Below are 27,969 nucleotides of genomic sequence, written 5' to 3'. Positions count from 1 at the left end.
TGATTGGCAGCCGGGTCAGCCGGTGAGCCTGGGGCGGGGGCGGGGCGCGATTCAGAGCGCGAAACATGGCTGGACTGGGTGCTGGCGGCGACGGCGGCGGCTACCGGGACGAGGGTGACGACGGCGTGCTCAAGGCGGCCGTGGAGGTGTTCGCGAAGCTAAAGGTGCCGCGGGCCCAGGGAGCCACCCGGACAGCGGCGGCCGGGCGGCGGGGAGGGCAGGGCCTACAGCGGAAGTCGGCGGCGCGACGCGCCCGCCCTTGTGTTAGCTCCCGGCTGCGGCCTGTGTCCCGCTGCAGGGGCGGCTGGGGGGCACCTGTCTCTGCTCCTTGGGCCTCCACGCTTGCCGTCTGCGTGGTCCGTGCCTGGTAGTTCGGGCTGGCGCCACGCGGGTGCTGCCCCTTAACTTGTGTTGCAGGAATTCTGCGGGACCTGGCTGGGCGCATGAAGCAAGTGCAGACGCGGGGAGGGCACGGGCCCTGGCCTCCAGGAGCTCGCGGGGTCTAGGGGGAGACGGACGGGCGGGGTCCGTGTCACCCTGTCGAGTGGGAGTCAGGTGCCCGTGGGGAGGAGACCCGCTCCACCAGGTCCGACCGCCGGCCCGGGTCCCGCACGCCCTGCTTCTGTTCCGCCCCACCCCTCGCCGGTCCCCCTCCCCGTTCCCTGCAGACCGGCACTACGGGCGCTCTCACTCGACTTTTCCTTGGGTCTCCTAGCCGGGAGCCGGGATCAGAATCTCGCAATCTCGTCAGAGCCCCTAGTTGCTACTAGGTTACAATGCGCGGAGGGGGCGTACTTGAGGAGGCGGGGTGGCAGGCCACTGCAGGTGGGCTGAGAACGAGGGGAATTGACCTCTGGGCAAGACGGAAGGACAGTGGGAGGGACAGCGCTGCTGGCCGCGTGTCGGCCGCGGGGGTGGGGAGCGCGTGTGCTCACCAGCCTGGTGTGAGGGAGGGTGCATGGAGAGCATGAGAGCAGAAGTGCATCTTTGCCCTTCGGTCAGACTTTCTAAAGCTTCCTGGTTTTCCCTTTCCTTGCTTAGGACCTCAACTGCCCGGTCCTGGAGGGTCTTTATATCACAGAACCCAAGACCATTCAGGAACTGCTGTGTAGTCCCTCGAAGTACCGCTTGGAAATCCTGGAGTGGATGTGTATTCGGTAACATCTTTGTTTCTTCCTCCCAGTCCCTGGGGTACCCCCGGGGCCACCTGGGGAAGGGGGAGGGGTTGATATTTTTACAAGCAGTGGTACTCCCAGAGGGCTTCATACCTTACCCCCGGACATCACGAGAGCAGCTGTTTGGGAAAGAAGTGCCAGCCACGAAAGCCGGGCTCAAATTTGCCTTGGCACCCCCACACCAGGGCTCTAGCTGGGCCATTTGCTGCCCTGCTGAAGTGCTTCGTGGTGCTTCTGAGTGTTCTTCTCGCTCTACTAGTTTCAGACTTGACAGGGCCTCCATCCCTTCATTCTCAGTCTGGAGTTGTGAACTGTCTTACGTCTTGCCACTGAGGAGTGACAACCAGGGCCGAGACCCTGTTTCCCAGCCCTTCAGGTCAAGGTGTGCCCTGCTGTGTGTGCCTGGCACTCTGCAAGGGGAGCAAAGCCTGCCCAGATGGCAAGGGCAAAGATCCAGAAAGTCTTAAGGGAAGTCTGTTCCTTAGGAGCAGCAGCCCCTGAGCTGAGCATCTGTCTTAAGGCTGCAGTGCGGAAGGCTTGACCAAGCCTCATGGAGAACAGCCTCCTGTACTGTTGGGCGTGACCCCGGGGCCCTCTCTGGAGTGGCCACGGTTGGTACAGGAGTCTCTCAGGAGGCCAGGCGTGGGCCTGTTCCTCTTCAGCCTTGCCTGTCTGCCCTTGCAGCTAAGGAAGATGCCCGGGCAGGCGCCCGGTACTGGAGCAGCAAGGATCCAGCCTGCACCCAGCTGGTGTACTTGCCAGGCCACTGGACGGCAGCAGGCCTCGCCCTGGGCTGGGTGTCCAATGAATGGCTGGGAGGAAGAGGAGGCGTTTGCATGTTAGGGCCTCTGCATTTCCAGCAGCCTGTCCTGTCTTCCAGGCCTCAGAGCACTCTCATAACCTTTTCTCTCCCTCCTGGAAACACCCTTCAGGTCTCTGCATGTTACACATTCTCTTACATGGCCTTCAAAGACCCAGCTCACATGGCCCGACTCCTTTTAAAGTAGCTCCCAAGGGCGCCTGGGTTGCTTAGTCACTTGAGCATCCAACTCTTGATTTCAGCTTAGTTCATGATCCCAGGGTTGTGGGATCAAGTCCGGCTCCATGCTGAGCTTAGAGCGTGCATAAGATTCTCCCTCTCTCTCTCCCTTTCCTTCTCCCTCTGCCCCTCTCCCTGGCTCACACGCTCTCTCTCTCTCTCTCTCCCTCTCTCCCTCTCTCTTTCTCTCTCTTTCTAAAATAAAAAAAAAATAAACTCTCCCCAGCTCCCAGGGCAAAACATATCCATCTTTCCCCTGGATACCCACAACCTTTTGAGCATACCGCTACCAGAGCCCTCAGCCCATGAGTTCTGTCTTGGCCTGCTGTCCTGTCTGGCTCTGCAAAGTACTGGGAGCTGCTGGAGGGCAGGTAGCAGGTAGGACTCCTGCATCAGCCCCAGGCCGCACGTGTGGTCCAGGCTGTGGGCTGACAAGCAGGTGCATGGACACATGCGCACCCGTGTGTCCTTCTGGGCGCCTCAGGCTCGGACGGGTGTCCTCAAGGAACGGGGACTCCAGTGCTGCAAAGGGCTCAGGCATGAGCCCCAGACTTGGGCATATCTCTGTGTTCTGAATCTTATGGGTGCTGGCAAGGAGCAGGTGGCATTTGATCTGGGAGGGGACAGATAATGGCGGGTGCTCATTTCAACAGGGGTGAGGGACTGAGGTGTGGGAGGGAGAGCTGGGCAGCAGTGTCCTGAAGAGCAGCTTCGGGGAAGCTCATGCAGAGCCTTGCAAGCCGCGTGAAGGCCTTTGTACCTCACGCTCTAGGCAGGGCCAGCGTGGAGCGACCTTCTGGAGTTGGCAGTTTTGGCAAGGTGACTCGGGGGTTCTGTGGTGGATGGGTTTGGAGGGGAGAGGCTGGAGGCAGGGAGACCAAGATGGAGACTGTTGCAACAGCCCCAGGATGGCAGGAGGCTGGCTTGGAATGACACATGGCTCATGTGACAGCCACTGCCAGCCCTGGAAGGACCAGCGCATGGTCCAGGAATCCAGGAGGAGAGGCAGTAGTGGGAATGGGGTCTCGAGCGTTCTCCCAGAACTAGGGAGGCCACAGCCATGTCTTGGAGAGGCTCTCGTGGACAGAGCCCAGATCTGCCTGGCCCAATCTGATGCTGGGGACTGGGTCACCTGCTGCCCAGAGAGCGATGCGTGGGAGTATATGGGTACGTTCCTGAAGTGCTTTTAGTACTTTTATAAATACAAGAAGCTGAATCCTCTGAAGGAATAGGCAGGGAACGGATAATTGCTTCTTACAATCGCAACCTGGCAAAAGTGCCCTGGGCCTTTCAAGGGCCTGAAAAGAGAATTGGATAGAATTCAGTTTCTCCCATATTTCATGTAGGCTTTCTTTGCACGTGGCTTCTGCGTTTCAGCTCTTGCTTACGGCCGCTCTGTTCACCCCACTCCGGGTGGAACCTGGGAGCTGTAGCCAGTGTCGGCCGTGGGGCTCAGCGTGCTGGCTCTGGCCGGCCCGTGTGCCGAGCTGGCCCGCAGCGTGGGGTGGAGCAGGGCCACGGGGTCCCCTGCGTTGCTGAATTCAGGGCGCCTGGCTTTCCTTGGCTCCTGAAGAGCTGTGCTTGCTTTTCAAGGCCTTGAGTGCCGTTCCTTTTTGCCCTGCTCCCTGCTGCTTCAGGAAAATCAACTTTAATGAAAGCCCTTTCCAAGTGAGGTCGCTTAGACTTTTGTGGATTTGTTCTTTAGTGTGTTGAAGTGGTTTGCTGTGGTCCAGCCTGATGGATTGCTGAGTGCTCTCTGCTCCTTGGCGCCTTATGAGTGGGAGCGTCGCCCAGCAACCAGGCCCAGGGCCCAGCCTCCTAGCGTTTCACACAGCGGGGGGGCTCCTTCTCCCACTCCTTTTGCCCCACCCCTTTTTGGCAGAAAAGTTGGCTGCCTCAGTGAGTCTTGAAGACAGGCGATATAGCTGAGGCTCCCTCTCTGCTGTACTTCTGCGGCGTGGGGCCCAGGGCCTCAGGTGCAGGGTGGCCCCACCAGCTCCCAGGGTCCCAGTATTGTCAGGGCAGGTGTGGCCTGGGACGCAGGCATTCATTCGGAGGCGTGGCCCCAGGGATGGAGAAGTGAGCCCGCTTCGTGGAACAGCTGCCCTGCCCTTTTCTACCATGCAAAGTCAGCAGGTCCCTAGGGCTGGCAGGCCACCACACCATGATGGCAGAGTGGAGTCCCGGTCCCCGCTGTCCTGTGGAAAGAGCCTCTTCATCTTTCTGTAGGGGGGGCTTGCCCTGGCAGCCAGCTCCTGAGGCTCCCTGGCAGGCAGGTGTTAGTCTCAGCAGCTGGAGCAACGTCCCCACGGCCTTGGTGTTGTGCTAGGCCTGGTGCTAGGGGCTGGGGGTGCAGTGTTCAGACCGTCTCGTGATCATGGAGGAGACCCAGTCTGGGGGGCCTGCTGTGTGTTGCTTATGACGCCTGCCTTTGGATGTGGTCTCTGGAAACGGTTTTGCCCATCAGCTCGGTGTCTTAAGGCAAGATGCTTATGAGTGGCCACCGTCCCATGTATCTATCTGGTATCATCAGGGCTGGGGCTCTGCTGGACCTAGGGGGACAGCTGGGATTGCTGTCTCCCAACCCAGGGGCTGGGGCTGTGATCCCAGAACCTATCACACTAGGAGCCCCCAAATGGTTTAAAGGTGTGAACTGGAGTAGCCTAATGTCCTGCTGATTTAAGATTTTCAAAAAAGAGAAAACGTCCTTCCGTTGAAAGAGCTAAGCATGGGCATTTACTAATGGCACATTATTCCATGGCAAGAGGCCCTGATTATTCATTTGTTAATACACACTGGCTGCCTTTTCTGTGCTGGCTGCCATGGCATTAGAGCCCAGATGTATAAAATGAAAAGTTGGCTCCTGGCTTCAGTGGGCCTGCGGTCTGGGAGATGGGAGCTCAGTGGGAGGTCAGTGCCCGGGTCCTGCTGTGATGGAGGGATGCCAGGATGTCTGTGGGCCTGGCCCTCCCCCAGCTTCCCAGGGGACACCCAGGCAGGGCTTCAAGGATGCCCGGGCAGGAAGGGCCTTGGTGGACAGCCTTCACATGAACCTGCAGCATGGTTGAAAGAAAAGCCAGCCCCTCGGTTCCTTCTGAGAAAGAGCTTCAAGCTCTGAGGAAATCAGGATTTTCCTCTTGGGTGGTCATTTTGTTTATCATGAGAATTTAAATTTCAGTATTCAAATCCACATTTCTGAGGTTCACTTGCAGAAATATCTTGTGGTTTTTTTCCCCCTGCTAACGTATGGAGTTGACGTTCACATCACATAAAAGCGTCCATTTCAAAGTGAACATTTCAGTGGTGTTTAGCTCATGCACAAGTAATTCACTTTTTTAGAGCACGTGCGGGGAGAGGTCACGAGGAGCCTCTGCGGCCCGCTCAGGACTGACCAGTTTTGCTCTTTGCCTGCAGGGTCTGCCCCTCCTGGCAGGACAAGTTCAGCTCACTAAGGGGGGCCCCAGTCGAGGTGAAGATCCAAGGTGAGTCTGCGTTACAGGACTTTGGAGTTGGGGGGTGGATTCTGAGCTTGTGCGTGCCCTCCTTAGCAAGATGGAGTGAATTTCCCATTGGATTGGTGTTTACTTCTGGCCAGCGCACACCCTGGAGATCTTGCCAGAGCCTTCTAGAATCAGGGCACACTCACACCCTGTGCGTAGGCCAGTGGGAGAGTTCCTCTCACAGGGGCATGCGAATGAGACCAAGAATGTGTCACCCTGCCAGCCCACCCGCCAGGGCACCAGAGGCGGGGACTGGTTCTTGCCGATGCCACTGGTGGTTCCGTCCCCATCTTTCTGCCATGTGCACGCTCGATAGCTCTCCATAGGGCTTGTCTTGTAACTGCTTCTTTTCGATCTTTTGTTGGCAAAAACGGTTCTTAATCTGGTGATGAACGTTAGGCAAAAGGGGATAGGGAACAGTCCTCACAATGGTGTCTCCGAAGGTCAGATTTTCGTGGGCCTGCATTTGGCCCATCTACTCCAGGGTGGGTGACCTGGACCCTGGAGCCCCAGTGCAGGCCCCGGCTGTCACTGCCAGATTAGTTATCCAGGGACAGTTGTCCCCGAGGCTGAAATGGCCCAGAAGAACAGGGTGTCGTGTCTTGGAGCGTGAAGGACCGGCCTGGGCTGCACAGCGGTGCTGCCCTTTCCCCAGTGTGTTATGGCCGGCACTTTCCTACTGATGGGACTACGTCAAGGCCAGGTGAGCCTGGCCATCAGCCTGCATCTGAATTCTTTCACACCCACCCACCCATAGGTACTAACCGTGCCCTTAGTCCAGCCAAAGCCTCGACCTCGCCATCCCCAGCCTAGTTTCCTCTTCTGTAGAGCTGGGGTGACAGCCTCAGCCTCGCCCACCCGGGGAAGCATGCCAAGTGTCAGAGCAGGTGGTAGGACATGGGTGCTTGTCAAAGTGTATAATCCTCCAAAGAGGATTCGGACAATTCATGAATTCATTTGACCGGTATTTGTGGAGTGTCTCCCACGCACCTGGCATCGTTTTAGGTGCTGCTCACACGGCCCTTACATGCCAGCTGGGAGAAACAGGTGATAGATGGAGGCAGCAAAGTTCTGTGTTGCATGGTGAGAAGTGCCATAAAGCAAGCCAGGTGAGGGCAGAGTGGTGCATGGGCGGTGAAGGGTGCTCCTGTGGATATAAGATGGTTGGGGAAAGCCTCCCTCTCTCTCTTCGTTTTAAAATATTTATTTACTGGGGCGCCTGGGTGGCGCAGTCGGTTAAGCGTCCGACTTCAGCCAGGTCACGATCTCGCGGTCTGTGAGTTCGAGCCCCGCGTCAGGCTCTGGGCTGACAGCTCAGAGCCTGGAGCCTGTTTCCGATTCTGTGTCTCCCTCTCTCTCTGCCCCTCCCCCGTTCATGCTCTGTCTCTCTCTCTGTCCCAAAAATAAATAAAAAACATTAAAAAAAAATTTTAAAAAAAAATATTTATTTACTTATTTTGAGAGAGAGAAAGAGTGAGTATGGGCGGGGGAGGGGCAGAGAAAGAGAGGGAGAGAATGCCAAGCAGGCTCCACACTGTCAACGCAGAGATGGGACTCCATCTCACAAACCGTGAGATCGTGACCCGAGCCAAAATCTAGAGTTGGACGCTTAACCGACTGAGCCACCCAGGTGCCCAAGGCCTCCCTTTTAAACACAGACTTGCAGGAAGGGAAGAAGCGAGCCTGGCAGATCTCAGGAAGAATGGTGTTCAGGGTAACACGACAGCAAGTGCAAAGGGCCTGAGGTAGGCTTGCTTGTGTCTTGCAGCTGTGAAGAGCAGCAAGGAGGCCGGGGTGGCCACTGCAGAGCGAAGAGCAAGGGAAGAGTGGTGGGGCGAGGGCAGAGAGAGAGGCCACAGGGCCGGATCAGGCTAGGTCTGTGGGCCATGGAAGGACAGTTTTTATTGTCAGGAAAGCTGTGGCCTGACTTAAGCTTAAAGCTGTGGTGTCGCAGGGGCCTTACAGCCGCTGAGCTGAGAACGGGAGGCCCGGGCGGAGGCCGGGAGAGCCCTGGAGGCATGTTGCGGTGATGCAGGCAAGACATGGGGACGGGGCGGCAGTGGAGGTAGAGTGTTGGCCAGATCCCGGGCTTATCCTGAAGCGGGGGTTGGCCGGGCTCACCGAGACTTGGACGTGGCCTAAGCAGGAGAGGAGCTGTGGAGGACACGAGGGTTTGGGGTTAAGGGTTGTGGGTAGAGTAGGGTATTTGTACTCTGTTTCCGGGATTACTAGCGCTTTCACAAAAACGCTCTGCTCGTTTCTTGCACCAAACCTTCCAAAGCAGATGCCAGAGTTAGGCCTGTTGGATCACTGAGCCATGTCGGCATAGGAGATGGGCTTTGCCCATGAAGGAGTAAGGGCACTGCCACAGAGCTACTTCGGGGGTTCAGAGCTGGCATTGGCCTCAGGCTTTCTAGCTCCAAGTCCGGGCCTTTGTCTCTGTACCAGATGGTTGCTCAGAAAATGCCCAGGGCACCCGATAAGGTATGGCTGGGCACCAGGCAGTGACTCAGTTTCCCAATCTGTACCATGGAGCTGAGGTCTGCCTCCTAGAGCTGCTGGCAAGGTGAAAGGAGACGATGATGATAAAAGCCTGTAGGAAGGTTCCCTGACCTCTGTCAGCTCCTCAGGAGGCTGGCTGCTTCTCCTAGAAGCCAGACAGTGTTCCTTATATGGAAGAACGTCAGATGTGACGCCCTATTTTCAGCCCAGGAAACTGATGCGGGTCACACAGCCAGAGGCATTCCTAGGTATCCTGTCCCTGCCTCCTTGTCCACCTAGGCCTTCTGGGCCTAGCCTGGCCTCTGGGACACCGGCCCACCCATGCTGGAGCGGGAGCACTGTCCCCAGAGTGGCGCTCGGCACTCTGCGTGTCGGTGTGCCCCTGAGCGCACGGTGTCCTCTCCTGCCTGGGTGGGCCTCTGCGGTAATAGGATCCTTGTGTTCTGACAGAGATGGTGAGACTAGGCCAGGAGCTGATGCTGTGTGGGCTGGATGACCAGGAGCTCCTAAAGGTAAGAGAGGTTCCTCTCCATCCCCACAGGCTAGGGACCTTGGTGAGGCTGGGTTAGGGGTAGGAGGGGTATCTTTCCTCTGGCCTCAGGAAGCCAGCATCCCAGCCACTGTTCCTCAGCCCCCTGGGACAGGAATCAGTAGGATTCCCTTGCACAGACCCCAGCCACCCCTAGGGCTAAGCGGCGAAGGCCACTGAGGAGGCCTGAGGCAGATCTCTGGATATGGTGACTGAAGGGACAGAGCACATCCTGTCCTCGGTCAGTGACTTCATATGCACTGCCACTGTGGTGGAGTAGCTGTCACACTCACCCTTGGCAGTAGGTACTTATCTTAGCCCCATTTCACAGGGGAAGTGTCAGACAACTTGCTCTAGGTCACCCAGTGACAGAGCCTGGCCTCAAACCCAGGCCTCTGGTCCAAGCCCATGCACTTTCCCTGACTCGCTGGCCCCCTGCAACTTTCTGAACAGAAGTGACCCTGATCTACACCCGCATCAGTCAAAGGAACCCTACCCCTACCCTTAGAATCTTGTCAAACTCTTGAAATAATTATTTTCACGTTTTGGCTATTAAATAATAAGATGAATGTCAGTGTATATGTTTTTAACTGAAGACACGTTTTCAGTTCTTTTGGGGGTACATAGCTAGGAGTGGTAGTGACAGGTCAATGTAGTAAATGGAGTACATTTAACGGTTTGAAGAATGTTGTGCCAACCTGTTTTCCAAAGTGGCTGCACCATTCGACATGCCCACTAGCCGTGTGTGAGGGTTCCGGTTCCTCCACGTACTCACCAAAATTTGTTCATCTTTTTCATTCCAGTCATCCTGGTGTGTGGGTTTCGATTTGCATTTCCCTGGTGGCTAATGATGTTGAGCGTCTTCTCATGGGCTTGTTGGCCATTTGGATATCTTCTTTGGAGAAATGTCTGTGTTCAGTTCTCTTGCCCACTTTTTAGTTGGGTTGTCTTTTATTGTTGAGCTGTAAGAATTCTTTATATGTTCTGGATACAAGCCATGTCAGATATCAGATTTACAAATATTTTCTTCCATTCTGTGGATTGTCTGTTCGCTTCCTGGAATTATACTTTAGAGCACAAAACTTTCTAGTTTTGATGAAGTCCGATTTATGTATGTTCTTCTTTTGTTGCTTATTCTTTTGGCGTTATAGCTAACAATGCATTGCCAAATCCAAAGTCATGAAGATGGATACCTATCTTTTCTTCTAAGAGTCTTTAAAAATTTTTTAAAGAGAAAGAATGAGAATGAGTGGGGGAGAGGGGCAGAGGGAGAGGGAGAATCTTAAGCAGTGTGGAGCCTGACGCGGGGCTTGATCCCATGACCCTGGGATCATGACCTGACCCAAAATCAAGGGTTGGATGCTCAACCGACTGAGCCACCCAGGTGCCCCTCTTCTAAGAGTTTTATAGTTTTTACTTCTTACATTTAGGTCTTTGATCCATTTTGAGTTAGTTATGTATGGTGTAAAGTGTGTCTCCAACTTCATTCTTTTGCATGTGGCTGTTTAGTTTTCCCAGCACCATGTATTGAAAAGACCATTCTTACCTCATTGAATTGTCTTAGCATCCTTGATGAAAATCAGTTAACTATAAATGTGAAGGTTTATTTCTTGATTCTCCATTCTGTTCCATTGATCTATGTCTGACTTTATGCCACACTGTCTTCATTAGTGTAGCTTTGTAGTAAGTTGTAACATGTGAATCTTTCAGTTTTGCTCTTTTTAAAGATTGCTTTGGCTTTTATTAGTGATTCCACTGAATTTCCACATGAATTTTACAATAAGCTTGTCAATTTCTGCAAAAAAGCCAAGTGGAATTTTGATGGAGTTTGTGTCGAATCTGTGGATTGTTTTGGGAGGTATTGCCATCAACTATATTAAGTCTTTCTGTCCATGAACATGGACTGTCTTTCCATTTATTTAGGTTTTCTTTAATTAAAACATTAAAAAAAAATGTTTTATTATTTATTTTTGAGAGAGAGACAGAGTGCGAACAGGGTAGGGGCAGAGAGAGGGAGACACAGAATCCAAAACAGGCTCCAGGCTCTGAGCTGTCAGCACAGAGCCTGACGTGGGGCGCGAGCTCACAAGCTGTGAGGTCATGACCTGAGCCAAAGTCAGGTGCTTAACTGACTGAGCCACCCAGGCATCCCTATTTAGGTTTTCTTTAATTTCTTTAAAAGCTTTTTTGTAGCTTCCAGTATATACATCTAAATTTGTTCCTAAGTATTTTATTCTTTATGATGCTATTATAAATGGAGTTGTTTTCTTAATTTCATTTTTGTATTGCTCATTGCTAGTCTGTGGAAATACAATTGCTTTTTGCACATTGCTCTTGTATCCTGCCACGTTGCTGAACTTGTTTATTCTAATGGTTTTTTAGTGGATTCCCTTAGGATTTTTTATATAAAAGACTGTATCATCTGCAAATAGAGATAGCTTTATGTTTGCCTTTTCAATTTGTGTGTTTTTGATTTCGGTTTCGTACCTAATTACTCTGGCTAGCACTTCCAGTACAATGTTGAATAGAAGTGGCAAGAGTGGGCATCCTTGCCTACTTTCTGATTTAGGAGGAGAGCATTTGATCTTCACCTTTGACTATGATGTTAATTGTGAATTTTTTATAGATGCCCTTTTTCAGGTTGAGGATACTCCCTTCTATTCCTAGTTGTTGAGTGCTTTTGTCATGAAAGGGTGTTGAATTTTTGTAAATGCTTTCTTTGCATCTACTGAGTTGATTATCTGGTTTTGTCCTTTATTCTTCCTTTATTTGCGATGTTCCAAGTCTCCTTCTGGTATCCTTTCACCTCTCTCTGAAGGATGGCCTTTAGCAATTGTTTTTTTTTTTTTTTAATTTTTTAATGTTTATTTTTGAGAGAGAGAGAGAGAGAGAGAGAGAGCGCATGCAAGAGTGAGAGAGAGAGTAGGGGAGGAGCATAGAGAGAGAGAGACATAGAATCCAAAGCAGGCTTCAGGCTCTGAGCTGTCAACACAAGAGCCCAATGCGGGGCTCGAACTCATGAGCCATGAGATCATGACCTGAGCCAAAGTGGGACACTTAACCGACTGAGCCACCCAGGTACCCCTAGCAATTCTTTTAGAAGTGGTCTGCTGGGTCCAAATTCTCTTAGTGTTCCCCTTTATTCCTGGTGGGTACTGGGTACTGGGCTGGCAGTTCTTTCTCTCCACGGGTTCCAGTGAGAAATCTGCAGTCATTTGGGTAATTTTTCTCCTGTGGGTCATGCATTGTTTTTCTCTTGCTACTTTAAAACTTTTTTTTCTTTCTCTTTGTTATCAGTCTTCAGTAATTTGATTATGTGTTTGTGCGAATATTTCCTTGGCTTTCCTTTTTGGATTCGTTCAGCTTCTCAAATCTATAAGTTTGTGTCTTTTCCCAAATTTGACAAGTTTTCAGCCATTATTCCTTCAAATATTTTATCAGTGCACACATTTGTCTCCTTTCCGTTTGGGCCTCCTACGACACACATATTAGACCTTTTATTATTGTACCACAAGTCCATGATGGTCTTAAATGTTTTTCCCTTCTCTGTTGCTCACATTGGATAGTTTCTGTTAATCTGTTTCCAAGTTCACTGACTCTTGCCTCTGTACCCTCAATTCTGCTATTGTGTTCATCACTGAGTTTTTTATTTCATTTATTCTTATTTTCCAGCTCTAAAAAAGATACTTTTTTTTTTTTTTTTTAAATTTTTTTTCAACGTTTTTTATTTATTTTTGGGACAGAGAGAGACAGAGCATGAACGGGGGAGGGGCAGAGAGAGAGGGAGACACAGAATCGGAAACAGGCTCCAGGCTCCGAGCCATCAGCCCAGAGCCTGACGCGGGGCTCGAACTCACGGACCGCAAGATCGTGACCTGGCTGAAGTCGGACGCTTAACCGACTGCGCCACCCAGGCGCCCCAAAAAAGATACTTTTTTAAAAAATTGTTTCTTAGGGTGCCTGGGTGGCTCAGTTGGTTAAGGTCTGAATTCGGCTCAGGTCATGATCTCACAGTTTAGGAGTTCAAGCCCTGCACTGGGCTGTGTGCTGATGGTGTAGAGCTTGGGATTCTCTTGGGAATTCTCTTAGGATTCTCCCCCTCCCCCTGCCTCTCTGCCCCTTCCGTGCTCATGCTCTCTCTATCTCTATCTCAAAATAAATTAAAAAATATTTTTAAAAAAGTTGGTTCTTTGCTGATGTTTTCTATTTTAACTTTCGTTTCAAGAGAACTCATGATTACTTACTTGGCATTTTTATAATGACTGCTTGAAATTTGTCAGGTAATTCCAACATCAGTGCCATCTTGTGATTGGCGTCTGTTCATTGTCTTTTCTCATGCACGTTGACTTTGACTCTGGGTCTTGTTGAGTTTTATGAAGAATGTTGATACTTGTGTTGTAGCAGGTACTTGACCTGGTCAGGCGTAAGCTGCACGTTCTGCCTCCTTCTCTGGCCTGTGCTTCCAGGGTCGGCCCGCTTTCCACAGCCTTTGTGCTACTGTTCAGGCCCTCCCTGCATGTGGACCGCCTGACGGTCAGCCTGGGATCTGGTGTCGGTCTCTCCCCTGTGATCATTTGTCGGTATGCTCCTGGAGATCAGATCTATCCCTGCACGGGTGGGGGTGAGCCCAGACATTCAAAACAGATTTATGGGATCCCTTTCTCTAGTTTGTCACTCCCTGTCCTCTCTTTGATACTATCTGGTTCCTGGGGGAAAGGGCTCTCCTTTGCTGCCCTGCAGCCATAAAGCACCCACTTCTGTGACTGCACCACACTGAATGGAGAGGAAGATTCCCTGCTCCCAGAGTATTGGCTTCTGCAGTTTTCTTTTAGTAACCACCTTTGTTGCTGCGGCCACCACTGCCATGATATTGCCTGGGGTCTGGGGTCACAGAGCAGAAGGAGAGAAAAAAGCCTGGAGATTTTCCCTACTCTCTCTGAGTGTTAGGGGTTTCCTTTTCCTTTTCTGGAGTTCTCTGTCTGTACTGTTATGTTCCCTTCTGGGTTTGAGCTGGGCTGAGTGCAGGTCTAGAGAGACCAGAGGAGAGAACATGCTAGATCGTCGCCAGCCTCGATGGTCACCTAGGATTCTGGCATGTGTCCTTGACATGCCTGCTGATACTTGCCCTTCTGAGACTATAGACACCTGCCACATGCATTCTGTCCTGCTCTGAGAGGTGAGTATTTAGTGGGAGAGGAAGCTGGTCTTTTCATCTTACCTGGAACTGGAACCCCTCCCTTCCTTTTTATCTTTAAAGATTTTTTCATTGTGGTAAAATGCACATAGCATAACATTTACCATTTTAACCATTAAAAAAATTTCCCAGCAAGCTCTGAAGGGTTCTATTCTGTTTTAAAAAATATTTTTTATTGTGGTAAGATACACATAACGTAAAATTTACCGTCTGAACTACTTTTAAGTGTGCAATCAGCGTTAAGTACGTTCGCATTGTCGTGCAACCATAGTATGCTCTGTCTAGTTCCAGAACACTTTTATCGCCCTAAAAGGGGATCCTGTGACCATTAAGCCATCACTCCCTGTTACTCACAGGCCCTGGTACCCGCTACTCTCCTGTCTTTATCTCATATAAATGGAGTCTTATGGTATGTGGCCTTTTGTAATGACTTCTTCACTTAACACGATATTTTCAAGGGCCATTTATGCTGGAACATGGATCAGTTCTTCATTCCTTTTTATGGAATAAAAAATAAAAACAAAATAATTCATGTTGGCATTGTTGAGAGCTGGGAGTTGGTGGGGAGCATGGGAGAAAGGAGATATGGAGATATGGGTATAAGATAATTAGGTTTGGTCAAACCCTGTAGGAATTTGAATTGGGAATATCAGCATGAGCTCTTAATGTATTTTAACTTAAAACCTGAGTGTGTGGTGTGGTGTGTGTGTGTGTGTGTGTGTGTGTGTGTGTTTCCTCGCTTTATCCTCTTAAAAGGACAAGAACAATGACAGTCCAGTTGTAACAAAGGCCTGGGGCAGGAAATGTACCAGTTGAGTCAGGAACACTTTGTTACACAAGAGAACCAGGCAGGCATCCAAGAATTTACAGTTACATCTGAAGGACTCAGCAGGCAGCTATCAATAGAAGCCCTCATTGGCCAGAGAGGGAACATCGTGAGATGATGAATGCATCGGAAGGATGATGACCACAGTAGACTGAGGCCTGTCAACATTATTTCAAATCCATGGGTTCATAATAGTTTTAAAAAGTCATTTTGGTACCAAAAGCACAAACCAAGAGAAAAAGATAGATCAATTAGAGTTCATTAAAATGAGCTACTCTGGTGCTTCAAAGGACATCAAGAAATTGAAGGTAATTGAAGATAATCCATAGAATGAAAGAGAATCTTTGTCAATCATGTATCTGATAAGGGTCTGGTATTCAGAATCCATAAAGAGTTCTCACAACTCAATAATAATAAGACAGGGAAGCCAACAGAAAACTGGGCAGAGGAGCTGAATACATTTTTCCCAAAACCTCGATGAGATCCCACTTCATGTGCTGTGGGAGGGCTAGGATTTAAAAAAACAAACAGAAAGGAAAGTAACAAGCATCGGTGAGGATGAGGATGGGTTGGAGCCCTCATCCGTTGCTGCTGGGAGTGTCCGACGGTTCAGTCACCGTGGCAGACAGTCCTGCTGGTTCCTCTAAACCGTGCCTCACAGTTTAGAGTGCCTCACGGCCAGTGCTTCCACTGCCAGCTGCGGACCCCACAGGACTGGCCACGCAGAAACTTGTACATGAACAGGAAGTATTACTTAGTAGACAGAGAGTAGGAAAAAACCCTGAAATCTCCATTAATCGGTGCGTGGATAAACAAGTAATAATAAAGAATAAACTACTACGTGGACGAACCTTAAAAACATTATGCTGAGTGAAGGAAGCCAGTCACAAAAGACTACGTATGTAAGATTCCATTTATAGGAAGTGTCTAGAAGAGGCAAATGCATAGAAGCCAAAGGAGATCAGTGGGTGCTAGGGGCTAGGGCTGGCGGGGGTGGGGGGATGGGGTATGGGGAGTGACTGCTCATGGGGACTGGATTGCTTTTGGGGAGTGATGGTCATGTCCTGTGCTTACCTAGTGGTAAGGGCTGTGCAGCTCCGTGACTGTCATAGCAAGCCCTGAACTATGTACTTAAGAAGGGTGAACTCATGGTGTGTGCGTTACATCTCAAATACAAATCACCAGCGCAGCTCAATGGAATGGAACACCTCTGGGAGAGGAGTGCCCCAGGCTGCCGGAGCGTGACCAGGGAGCGGGCAGGACACATAGGCTGGGACCGCCCAGTGGGCTCAGCACTACAGTCCCGGTCCTGACCCGGGCTGGCAGAGCCCAGAGCAGGGATACCAATCTCTTCCCGGGCATTCGGGGGGCTACCAGAGTCAGGGCTGTGCCGAGGAGGGCACAGCAGGCAGGGTGGCCCAGCCCTGGCCACTGGTCAAGGCTTCGTGAGGTCCTGAGTGATAGTTGCTGTCATGTTTCTGTCTGGACTGTCTCCTGTCTAGACAGTGTCCCAACCTCTGTCTCTGCTTTCATGCTGCCCTCAGGTATGTTACTCGGGCTCAGTGTCACTTGGCCAGATTGGGAGAATGGGTCAACAGGAGGTACTGACCGGGCCCAGTCGCCCAGTTTTAGACTGAGAAGCTTGCAGAGCCACTGATCCTGTTGACGTGGCTACACAGCCGGGAGCCAGGCTTGTAGGAAAGTGCCAGGCAGCCATAGGCAGGAGGCCTGGCACCCATGGAGAGGGAGCTGGGCTGTAAACGTAGCAGAGCATGTTCCTGTCCCCAAATCTACTCCCCAAGCCAGGGCTGCCTGGCTTGAAATGCTGCCAGGAACCGCACAGCCCTTCTACCACAGCCTGTGCCTTCCATGCCCACTTTAAGTGCAGATGCTTCTCGGAGGGCTTTATAGTGATGCCAGCTGAGCAAATCGTTTTGTGGCATCCCTCAGAATAGTGGGTCTGTGAGGGCAGCGGCAGGGAAGATCTAAAATGGAGAGGCAGGCTCCGGCTTTCTTTCTGATACCGTTGCTCACACCAGGCTGTCTGGAGTGGACTGGGCCTCTCAGCTTGTAAGTGTTTGGGTCCTGTGAGTCTCCTCTCCTTCTTGAAGTCTTGAGCTCCTGGCCAGGCGGGTCCCTGCTGGGAATCCCAGCTGCCTTCAGGCCGGGGGGCTCTGTCAGCCGTGAAGTCTGGCCACTTGTTCTTCCTGTGAGGAGAAGGGTCATCACAGGCCATTCCTGGCTGCAGAGGTCAGTCTGAAGGGAGAATAAGCCTCCGCCCGGGGGCGCTCCTGAGGAACAGAGCGGCTTCAGTCCCTGCGGGCCGTGTTCTGCCTTCGGCAGGCCCTGCCGTGCTCCACACAGCCGCCCAAGAAGCTGTGCTGTGGGCTGTGTGATGGGCACGTGCTCGTGTATCTTCCTTTCTTTTTTCAAAGGTGTATTTGTTTGTGAGAGTGAGAGAGAAAGAGAGCAGGGGAGGGACAGAGAGAGGGGGAGACAGAGAGTCCCAAGCAGGCTCCTCACTCTCAGCATAGAGCCTGACGCGGGGCTTGATGCCACGAACCGCAAGACCACGACCTGAACCAAAATCAAGAGTCCTGTGCTTCACCGCCGGAGCCCCCAGCCCCTGCCCCGGGGCCCTGCTCCCGTATATCTCTGCTGCACTTCCCAGAGCCTGGTCCCGGGCATCATCGCCACCCGAGGCTGGGAGCACTCAATGACAGCAGCCCCTGAGGCTGTGGGCCCCAAGCCGCTCCAAAATGCTGCCGGGTCGGGCGCAGGGAGTTGCTGGTGCAGGCCACTCCTTCCCACTGGCCCCAGCAGGGCAAGGTGTGGGGCAGGGGACCCCCCAGCACGTCTGGCCTAGTGAGTGGGTGCGCCCTTCCCTGCCCAGGGCCGGGCCTGCGCCCAGAAGCAGTTGTGCTTCATGAACCAGCTGCTGGATGGGGTCCAGAGCCTGACTGCCGGATGCTGCAGCCGCTCCAGGTAAAGGCTCAGGGCGGGCTCTCCACAGAATGGCCGGTGGGCACCTTGGAGCTCCATGTGGAGGTGGTAGGGCTGGGGGGCCCACTGGGAACCCAGGCCCACCACCACGTACGTCTCCAGCTGGGGTCTTACTCGCCACTCTGGTGGTGGCAGCTGCACACTGGCGCGCGGCGAGGTGCGAGCCCGGGAAGGACGTCCCCGTGGGACAGTGCTCACAGCACAGCGCTCCCGCTGCCGGGCTGTCGGTGTGAAGGTGCTCTGCAGGCCTCGGAGAAGACAGGCTGGCCTGCGGAGGAACACGGGTGCCCGCGCTGTCCCTGCAGGCAGGCGGGCTCTCACGGGAACGGGGCTTGGGCATGGCCACCAAAGCAGGGCAGGGACTGGCGGAGACATCGTCTCCCAGCCTCTCTGCCTGGTCTCGTTTTGCCCCTGGGGTCTCCCCTGGGGGACTGAGGGCTTCCTCGGCCGGGGGCCTCAGCAGATCTGGAGGCTGTGCTGTGGCCAGTGACAGCGTGGCCTTGGGGATGCCCCAGCAGTGTGAAGGAGCTCTTAGAGGACACCAGAGAGAAGAACGAGGTGCTTCTGGGGGAGCTCTTCTCCAGCCCCCACCTGCAGACGCTCCTGAGCCCCGAGTGTGAGCCATGGTCCCTAGACGTTCAGCCCTTCCTCAGGCAGCAGAGCGGTGCCTGGCAGAGGTACGTGTCCCACTTGGTCCCGTTAGCCGGGACACGCCCTTCCCCGTGGGGCCGGTGGGTGCTCCGATGACTGCGGTGGCACACAGCTGGGCACGTCCTCTTTCCTCTCCCTGCAGGGCCAGCCCCTGCGTGGAGTTGGAGGACGTGAACGTGGTGGAGCTGGGCAGGCAGCTGCAGGAGAGCGCCGCCAAACTGCAGGCGCTCAGGGTGGAGGTGAGGGCTGTCGGCTCCCCGGGGGCCATGGGGCTTGGGGCTGAGGGCCCGACTGCAAGGGCCCCGCTTTGTGCCCAGGGCGAGGAACGTGACTTCCCCCGCCTCAGGGGCCCCACCTTTACAGCGAATGTGCTGTGAGGGTTAAGTGAGGTGGTGTGCGCGCAGGGCTCCGTGGCTTCTAGGATGCTGTGGGTGCTCAGCCCATGTGAAGGGGAGAGGCAGGCAGACTGGGCAGATGTGGAGAGGCTTTCGGAAGAATGGAAGAGATCGGCCTCACGCAGGCTGTGCACCGGGTCCTGAGGTCTGGGCTTTCATGGGCTCTCTTGCACGTGGCCTTCCCACCAGTCCTTGGCCTGTCCTCTTCTTCCTGGGGAGGAGACTGAGGCGCACACAGGCGGCAGCTGCTGCGCTGAGGCTGGAAGCTAGGCGGCTTTGCGCAAAACCGAGTTCTCTGCCTCCGGTCTTGTGTATCTGACGCGGGAGGAGACTTGGTGCCCCAGGGGCAGGCAGGGCCTCGAGGACCCCTCTACCTCTGGCTTCGCTGTGCTTTGAGCAGCACAAGCAAGGGGGCGCTGTGAGCGGGGCCGACACCAGCACCCTGGACCAGAAGCTGCGCCTGGTCGTCTCTGACTTCCGCCAGCTCGTTGTGGCTTTCCTCCAAGTCTACGACGACGAGCTGGGTGAGTGCTGCCGGCGCCCGGGCCCCTACCTCCACCCGTGTGGCCCCATCGTCCAGGCCGTGCACCAGACCCTGACTTCGTGCAACCAAGTAAGAATCACCCTTTCCTGCCCCGCTCCCCCCCTCCCTTCCGGCTGCCTCCGCAGCCCCCAGCCGCACACATGAGGGCAGGGGCCTGGGCCGGGCTTGGCACGGCTGGGCTCTGGCCCTCAGCCTGGGGCTTGGACAGGTTGGGGAGGGCGCTTCTCCTGGTGCCATGGAAGGGGGAGGGCTGATGTGGATGTTCCCTGAGAATCCTACCGCATTTCAGGGGGCTGTTAGGTGAGCTGAGACCCTGGGGCCAGAAGAGGTTTGTGTACTGCCTGTGCTGGGTCCTAGTGGACCATATGGGACCCTTAGCCCAGCCTCTAGCTTTTTTGTCCCTGTATTGGGGCCACTCTGTCTTCATGATATACCCAAATGTATCGTGGCCAGTTTGTTCTTGTGTATGACCAGGAACTATGCCAGCCAGCCAGCCAGATGGCCAGACGTTTGCCTGCCTGTGACCCAGCTCACACAGATGGGAAAAAGTGGTCTCACGCTGCTCAGCTGACTACATAGATATTTACCTCCTCATTTGTTGTTTCACATTTCAGATCCCTAGAGTCCAACCTAAAACACTGGGTTGGTTGTGATTATGAGTGCAGTTGCCACACGTGGAACTCTGACATTGGCCCAGGGCTTCCATGGGATTTATCTTGTTTTTTTGCAATTTTAGCTTAAGTGCTGCTGAAGCGAGAACCATGTCGGTTTAAGACAAAGACTCCTGGACTTTCCAAACCTCCGTCCGTCCTGTCCTCCACAGTTCTGCCGACAGGGTCCCATGGGGTACAGGCCTTTCTCACTGGAGAGGCCCTTCTGTTATCTTGGGACATGGGTTTTCCCATCGTGCCCTGGCTTTGCTGGGCCACTAGTGTGGGATGGGACACGTAATAGCGCAGCATCCCCACTGGGCCCAGAAGAAAGGAGTGAGGACGGAGAACTCTGATTGGTGACTCTCCAGCTGCCCTTGGGGGAAGCAGGGGATGGCTTCTGCAGGTGGGCTCAGCAGCATTTGATGCCTCTGTGCCACTCCCCCTCCCTCACAGCTGCTGAGAGCGGTCACGCAGGTCGCGGACACCTCGGCAGAAGCCGTGCAGATGGTGAAGCAGCAGCAGGACGAGCGCATCTGTTGGGGCGGCAGCAACCCTCTCACAAGTCTAGGTATGTGGTCGCCCGCCTCGTGTGTGGCCCTTTCTTGCTCGACCAGCATTTGGGGAGTAGCTGGGGACTGCCCCTTGCTCGCTTCTTCTTCTTCGGATGCATAAGGTTTTCCCTCCTTTGAAAAAAAATGCTTTCTATGGATATAAAATAAAAAAAATTAATTGTGGGAAATTGTGATAACCCAGAGATGTGTGGAGGTATGGTAAAAACAGTTCGTTGGGGCACCTGGGTGGCTCACCTGGTTGTGTCCGGCTTCGACTCAGGTCACGATCTCGCGATTCGTGAGTTCAAGCCCCGTATTGGGCTCACTGCTGTCAGCCTGTCAGCGCAGAGCCTGCTTCAGATCCTCTATTCCCCTCTCTCTGCCCCTTCCCCGCTTGTGCTCCCCTCCCCCCCAAAAAAAACCCCCAAAAACAAACAAAAAACAAAAAAAAACAGTTTATGACCTGATGACCCAGAGATGATTGATGTTAGTATTTTGGTCTGTTTATCTCTATTCTTTTTCCTCTCATCATTTTTTACTTTTTTGTGTAAGTAATCACAGCACACATACAGTTCTACTTATTTATTTTAACGTTTATTCATTTTTGAGAGACAGAGAGACACAGAGGATGAATGGGGGAGGGACACAGAGAGAAAGGGAGACACAGGATCCGAAGCAGGCCTCAGGCTCTGAGCTGTCAGCACAGAGCCCGATGCGGAGCTCGAACCCATAGACCATGAGATCATGACGTGAGCCAAAGTCAGACACTTAACCGACTGAACCACCCAGCCGCCCCGCATATACACTTTTATATTATGTTCTTTCCCTGGGACCATTTTATAAAGCATTTTCCTGGGATGCCTGGCTGGCTCAGTGACTAGAGCACACAAGTCTTGATCTTGGGGTTGTGAGTTCAAGCCCCACAGTGGGCATAGAGCTTACTTAAAAAAAAAAAAGCATCATTGGAGTGCCTGGGTGGCTCAGTCGGTTAAGTGTCTGACTTCGGTTCAGGTCATGATCTCACGGTTCGTGGGTTTGAGCCCTGCGTCGGGCTCTGTGCTGACAGCTCGGAACCTGGAGCCTACTTCAGATTCTGTGTCTCCCTCTCTCTCTGCCCCTCCTCCACTGAAGCTCTGTCTCTGTCTCTGTCTCTCTCTCAAAAATAAATAAACATTAAAAGCAATTAAAAAACACATTAAAAATGTTATAAACATTTTCCCATGTTCTCGAAGTAACATTTTTTAAAGTTTATTAATTATTTTGAGAGAGAGAGAGCGCGCTCATGAGCCAGGGAGGGGCAGAGAGAGAGGGAGAGAGAGAATCCCAAGCAGGCTCCGCACCGTCAGCACAGAGCCTGATGTGGGGCTTGAACTCACAAACCATGAGATGATGATCTGAGCCAAAATCAAGACCTGGACACTTAACTGACTGAGCCACCCAGGCACCCCTTGAAGTAATATAATATCTTTAATTGTGAAACGCTATTCTATCCATGTATTTGCTGTAATTTGCTTAACATTTTTTATTATTGAGCCTGTAGGTCATTTTCAGCTTTTTACTATTATATATAATATAATATAATATAATATAATATAATATAATATAATAATATAATGTGGATGAGCCCCTGGCAGAGGGCGAGCTTCTGCAGCAGGGGCAGGGGCGGTCTAGTTCACACGCGGTTCGTCCATCCTGCTCCCCAGTCTTCACAGTCTGCATCATGAGCACGGCTCACTTATGTGCTCCACGTGCCCTCCCCCCAGCAGTCTGCTCAGGAGATGCAGTGTTCCCATGTTAGATCGTGTCCTTAGGATGTGGTTCTTGGCGTCACGGCAGCGAGGCCCATCTCCGTCGCTGAGGCCACGCGGTACCCGTCTTCCTGCGTCCTCATCAGTGCTAGATCGGGCCCTTCTGGCATTTCTGTTATTGGATGGGCCAAAAGTGTGTCTGCATTTAGTTTCAATTAAAGTTTCGGCCGAGTACATTTATTGTTTTATTATGGAAATGTGCATTCAGAAAAGGTCTTTTTTTTTTTTTTTTAATACAAAACACAGTGTTTAGGGAGGAACCTGAACTCATAGGGATGGAAATACGAAATAGTCGCACCCCCCACCCCTGCCGGGCTCAGGTGCCGCCCTGTCCCAGGTCGTGTGTCTCCTCTTGTCTACGGCTAACTGCCACCCTGACCCTGATGATTACGTCTTCGTGAGACGCATCTACCACGTCGGTCTCCGTAATTGGTTCATTTTCATCGCCATGGAGCTGAGGGTGGCAAGCTCGGTCTGTAGAGGGTCCGGTTGTACCGTTAGGCTGTGTGGGCCACAGTCTGTGTCCAGGCCTTCGTAGCCTGTGATGTGAGACCAGCTGCTGATCTCATGGAGACCCTTTTGTAGCCCCTCTTCTCCTCTTGGTCTCAGGATCATCCTGGTCTTTGGCTTGGAACACTTTCGTTATCATCTGTCTTGGTGTGAACTGCTTCGGCTTTAGCCCCTTTGGAGCTCTTTGAGCTTCTTGGATGTGTAGCTTCATTTTTCATCAACACTCAGCCAGATAGTTCACGACGTTTCCTTCTCCTTCACTTCCTGCTTGCTCCGAGCCTTGAGGTCAGCCCGAGGTGACTGCTCGGGTCCTTGTTGGGTCTCTCCTGGGTACGTGCACAGCCGTGGGCACACATGCGGCCCCGCCAGGACTGTCGGAAGTCCTTGCTCCCCTGCCTCTCCTCCCAGGCTCCAGCTCTCAGCCACGGCCTCAGGTGGTAGCAGTGGATGCATTCGCCTATAAATGTGTCCCCCCCCCAGCACAGCCCCAAGGAGTGGCGCTAGGTCACAGATCTTCTGAGTCATCCCTTTGCATGGACTCTCCAGCCAGCCCTCTCCTCAGGCAGCCGGCATTGGCCTTGGCATGAATACTTGCCACGTGTATACCGGGCACTCAAAGGTCTCTCTTCTTCCTGACTGACTCCCACAAAATCGTCCATTTGAAAAGCTGTCGTAATGTTCCTCCTGGTCACCACTGTCACTGTGACTTCCCCCCTGCACTGTGTTTAATTGCTGTTAATAAAATGCTTCTGAACCGTGCTGTCATTAATAGAACAGCGGTCATTACTGCCCTTTGCCGTGTGCCGTCTCACCTGACTGCAGGACTGCTGGGTGCACAGGACTGCCTGCTCGCCCTGGAGAGCCTGGCGTCCTGTAGGTCTGGACAGTAATGAGGGAAAGCTCCGCGCCCGGGGCGCAGGGCCGGGGCTTGGCTCTCATCGCTGCAGCTCCTAGGTTTTGTTCGACATGAGTCCTTAGGCTGCAGACGCACCCCAGAGAAGCGGTTAATGCCACCTCTGTGCCAGGGCCAGTCGGAACGGCCTTCCCGCCTTCCCTGTTCCCACCTGACAAACTGAGGGCTTCGGCCTCCGTGACCTCTTCAGGCTCTGCGGCGGGGGAAGGTCTGTGTGTCTGCGCCACCTCCCTTCCCAGTATAAGAAACCCGAAGCGAGGGGCTGGAGTGCCTGCCGGGCCTGTGTCCTGAGCTGTGCCCTTGCGTGCGCGGAGCGGGCTTCGGTGACGTGGGGCGGGCAGCCCACCCCGTCGTCATTCACTAGTCACCGTGTCGACCCGGTGGACCCGAAGCCCCCTTTGCCTCGGTGCCGAGAGCAGTGGAGGGGAGCTGACAGCACCGGCGTGGAGGGGTGGATGGTAGCGGTCGGTCGCATGCGGTGGATGGAGAAAGCCACGGCCCAAGGGAGAAGGGGGATCCTGTCTGCCAGAGCTGCCGCTGGCCCAGGGCCCTGCGGCCAGCGGCCCCGGGGAGGGGCAGTGGTGGGCGGGCCAGAAGGGGAGAGAGCAGGCAAAGCAGGCCAGTGAGGCAGGTCGGTGCTGCCAGTGAGGCCTTAGCCTGCTGTCACGTAAAGAAAATGATTGACGTGAACGGCAGCCCGGGCCCCCGGTGTGGCCGGCAGCACAGGAGAAGCCCGCCTTTGTCTGGCCCGAGGGCCCACGGCAGGAAGGCCACTTCCGTTGCCTTGCGCCCCGCAGGGCTCCTGCTGGGGAGCACGAGTGTCTCCCCCAGAGTGGAGCGGGGGCGGCCCCCTCTCCCCAGCCTGGACCAACGCCAGAGAAGAGAGAAGAGAGACCTGGACCAGCAGGGCTCGTGGGTCTTGGAGAGAAGAGAACTTTGCAGCAAACCCTAACCTAGAAAACTAGGAAACACCAACAAAGAGAAAAACAAGCACACGCTCTTAGAAGTTAAAAGTGTTGAAAAACATCACGGGGAAAGAGCTCTGTGGGGGGTGGGGCAGCAGGAGCAGCAACAAATCTGTGAGAATAGAGAGAAAAGAGACAGGCAAACAAAGTGACAGCAAGCATAAGCAATCTCAGCGGCCCGTGGCCAGCAGGCCCTCCAGAGAAGGCGAGGAAGGAGAATAGAGGGCGGGGACCGGTGAGCGCAGAGCTGACGGGGTGTCTCTGGATTCCAAGTGCACCGCGGACAGAACTGAAAATACGCACCCCTAGGTCCAGTGCTGGGGTCCAGGCTTGCGGACACAAAGCCCGCAGCCTCCAGAAGCTAATGCCTTGCACGTTTGGAGGGCGGGGGGCTTCTGGCCTAAACCCAGAGCCCAGACAGCTCTGAGCCACGTGAGCCCAGGACAAAGGGGAGGGGTGCGGGCTGATGGAGCACCCGGGGTTGAGGCGGCCCACGGAGGGCGGAGTGGAGCTGGAGTGGGGCTCGAGGTGGGGATGGCCTGAGGATTCGGGAGAGGCAGGTTACACCCAGAGGGACCTAGGAAAAGCCCATCGGTGGAGAAGTGTGATCAGGGCGGTAAACTGCACCCAGTGGGAGCACTGGTGACAAGTGGGGAGGGCCGTGGGTGCCCGTGATGCCTGAGCCTCAGGGTCCCCCTCCAGACAGGCAGGACCAAATGTCAGTGAGAGACCCTGCCAAGTGGGAGGGCAGAGGGCCAGCCAGGAGACGGAAGAAGGAAGAAGGTGTCTATTTAAGTTAAGGCAGAGCCCAGAGTGGTGCCCCGAGTCCCCAGGGTGGGGGAGGGGTGTGAGTGAAAGTCCCTGTATGTCATGCCCAGGGGTCACTGTCTGAAATTGGTACCTCAGGAGGCAGTTGCGAATTATGGTGGCATCCCCTTTCCCTGAGAGCCGGGTAGCGGGCTGTGGCAGTCGCCTGCAGGCTGGAGGGCAGCTAAGGCGCGTGGCATTTGCCTTGCTTGCGTGCGTAGCTTGCTGTTCTGACCGAGATCGAACACACCGGCAGAATCAGAGGAAGCCCCAGCTCCTGGGCTCTGGAGCGAGGGTGGGGACGGGCACGGACGCGGCCCAGTGAGTGGAGCCTGAGCTGGGGCTCGGCCTGGCACCCACAGGGGCGGCTCCTGGCCCGGCGGTGTCTGGGGGCACGCTGGGAGCCGGGCGCCCGGGCTGCAAGCCCTTTGAGCGCCAGGCGCAGGTGGGCCCGGGGCCGGAGGAGAACCAGCGAACCACAGTGTAGGCCTGGCTGGGGGGGAGGGGGGTGCGGAGTGGCCTCTTCTGGGCCGGGAAGCACTAGGGCTCACTTTGCTGTTTGTATTTTGTTTTCTGTCTGCAGCCACCAAAATGGAAGAACTAACTGAGAAATACAAGATCTTCAATGACAGTCTGAAAGACATGGAGTAGTCTGGGGACTGGAAGCTCTGCCCTGAGGAGCCAGGGCCGCGGGGGCAGGGGGCGGAGGGGGGGTGGGGCGCAGGGCCAGCCCTGAGGCGGGAGAGGCAGTTACAGCCACACGCTCAGCGGGAGCAGTCCCATCAGCCCCATCGGCGGCTTGGGACAGAAGGAGGGAGAGGGCAGACTTGAGCTGGACAGAAAGGAAAGCTCGGGTTCCAAGAAGCCGCCTCCTGACTGCCTCCTCCCCTCTGCCGTCTGGCTGGGGCTGAGGGGGCCATGGCTCCCCCACTGCTCAGTCTGCCCTTCTCCCCGTGGTGGTGTCCCAGATCCCGGGCTCTGGGCTTCCTGCTGTCCCAGGCGGCCTTGGCACTGCTTCTGCTCCTGCTCCTGCCCCTGCCTGGTGAAACCTGGGGACACCAAGCCTCAGATGTCTCCACCTTGCCGTGGGACCTGACCGCCCTACTGCCGTCTGCACTGTGACTGGCCTTGGGGTCCCACGTGAGGACTCCCTGCAGACCCCGGGCCCAGCCACCGACACCCGGCACCCAGCGCATCTGGAATTGAGTGGGCGGGCACGTGTTTCCTCCCTCCCTCCCTGCACCCGCCTGGGAAATTCTTGCCAGTGGCCTGACTGGTTGTCCAGGAAGCTGCTCTCTGGGCTTCCCAGGGTGACCCAGTATCTCCCTGAGCAGTGCGCCCGTCGTGGCCACCTCCCTCCCTCCGAGCATGGGAACAGGCACCACTGGCGGGGCCTCTGCCTCCCTCAGCCTGGCGGCGGGCCGGAAGGGGCTTGTGGAGGGGCCTCCCTCTAAACACTTGGCCCACCACACAGGCCTGCCCTGGCTGCGAGCCTCCCCTGCTCCTGCTCCCGCTCCTCCTCGACTTCCCTGGGGCTGCTCCGGACAGGAAGGCTGCTGAGGGAGGGAGGGGGACGGGCGGGCCTGGGTCACCATTGTCCAGCTGTGCCAGCAGCTTCACGGTCCAAGGGACCCACGAAGGCCTGTGGCAGGCAGGCCACAGCCAGCATCTTTGTTGCCTCCCCGTGCCCCTGGTGGGAGGCTGGGCCCGCGGGCACCCACCAACCAAGGGCTGGCATAGCTTGCTCTGGAACGAGGTACTCGGGACGGTGCCACCCACTTTCTGGCCACGGAGGGCCTTCTTGCTTTCTACCTGTCTTGAATGTGCCTTTTGTCCTTGACTGAGCCAGGTGGGCCGGGAGGGCCCCAGAGCCTGGGCCGGGAGGGGCTGGGCTTCACTTCTCCTCCCATGGTCCTGGGGCTGGGGTCGCTGCCGAGGCCGCCTCGTACCCCCACCTCTCGGGTTGCCCGTCCTTCATCACCACAATGTGGAGCCACATTGGCTCAGCTGGAGCCCACCTGGCTTGCCAGGTCAGGCTCCGCCTCTCTCCCTCCTTGGCGGCCTCTGCTAAGGGTCTCTTAGATAGTACTGGTCATTGCACCTGTGAAACGGGTAGTATCTTCCCTTCCCGGTGGGGACGAGCTTGTGAGATGTGCGAGCCATGGCCAGGCAGCACGGAAGCCGCCCCAAGATCACTGGGGCGACACTGAGGTCCCATCCTCAGGGAATGCACCCTTCCCTTTACTGGCCGAGCATGGCTTGTGCAAGCACCTCTTTGCTGCTCCTAGGCCCCCTTTAGCCTCACGAGGGGCTGCTGGGTCCCCTGTGACCCAGGTGGAGCGGTGCCCTGGAGGGGAAGGCTTGCCACCTTGGCGGGAGGGGCCTCGGCTCGGCTGCCGTGTCC

The 27,969-nt window shown here is 54.6% G+C and overlaps 1 protein-coding gene across 3 annotated transcripts; it reads left to right on the top strand.

Moving 5' to 3' along the window:
- Positions 1-15: 15 nt before the first annotated feature.
- Positions 16-26,245, top strand: HAUS7 (HAUS augmin like complex subunit 7). 3 transcript variants are annotated; one of them, XM_058712423.1, is made up of 10 exons: positions 16-164; positions 1,042-1,157; positions 5,629-5,696; positions 8,667-8,728; positions 17,659-17,750; positions 18,287-18,445; positions 18,562-18,658; positions 19,215-19,427; positions 20,465-20,579; positions 26,149-26,245. In XM_058712423.1, the coding sequence occupies exons 1-10, from the start codon at positions 66-68 to the stop codon at positions 26,214-26,216; spliced, it is 1,089 nt and encodes a 362-aa protein (XP_058568406.1). In that variant the 5' UTR covers positions 16-65; the 3' UTR covers positions 26,217-26,245. The 3 variants fall into 3 exon arrangements, with proteins under 3 accessions (XP_058568406.1, XP_058568405.1, XP_058568407.1); XM_058712422.1 differs by having other exon boundaries at positions 18,284-18,445; XM_058712424.1 differs by lacking the exon at positions 16-164 and adding an exon at positions 192-586 and having other exon boundaries at positions 18,284-18,445.
- Positions 26,246-27,969: the final 1,724 nt, after the last annotated feature.

This window comes from Neofelis nebulosa, chromosome X (assembly GCF_028018385.1).
Source record: "Neofelis nebulosa isolate mNeoNeb1 chromosome X, mNeoNeb1.pri, whole genome shotgun sequence".
In the NCBI taxonomy this organism is placed as follows: Eukaryota; Metazoa; Chordata; class Mammalia; order Carnivora; family Felidae; genus Neofelis; species Neofelis nebulosa.
Note: the sequence above shows the minus strand (reverse complement) of the source record. Positions and strands in the feature narration are given on the sequence as shown.

Excerpts from the sequence above, each read along its gene's own strand:
- HAUS7 (XM_058712422.1), top strand. The coding sequence starts at position 66 with ATGGCTGGACTGGGTGCTGGCGGCGACGGCGGCGGCTACCGGGACGAG. Across the intron at positions 1,158-5,628 it reads CTGGAGTGGATGTGTATTCG|GGTCTGCCCCTCCTGGCAGG; the intron begins GTAACATCTTTG and ends CTTTGCCTGCAG. Across the intron at positions 18,446-18,561 it reads CAGAGCGGTGCCTGGCAGAG|GGCCAGCCCCTGCGTGGAGT; the intron begins GTACGTGTCCCA and ends CTCTCCCTGCAG.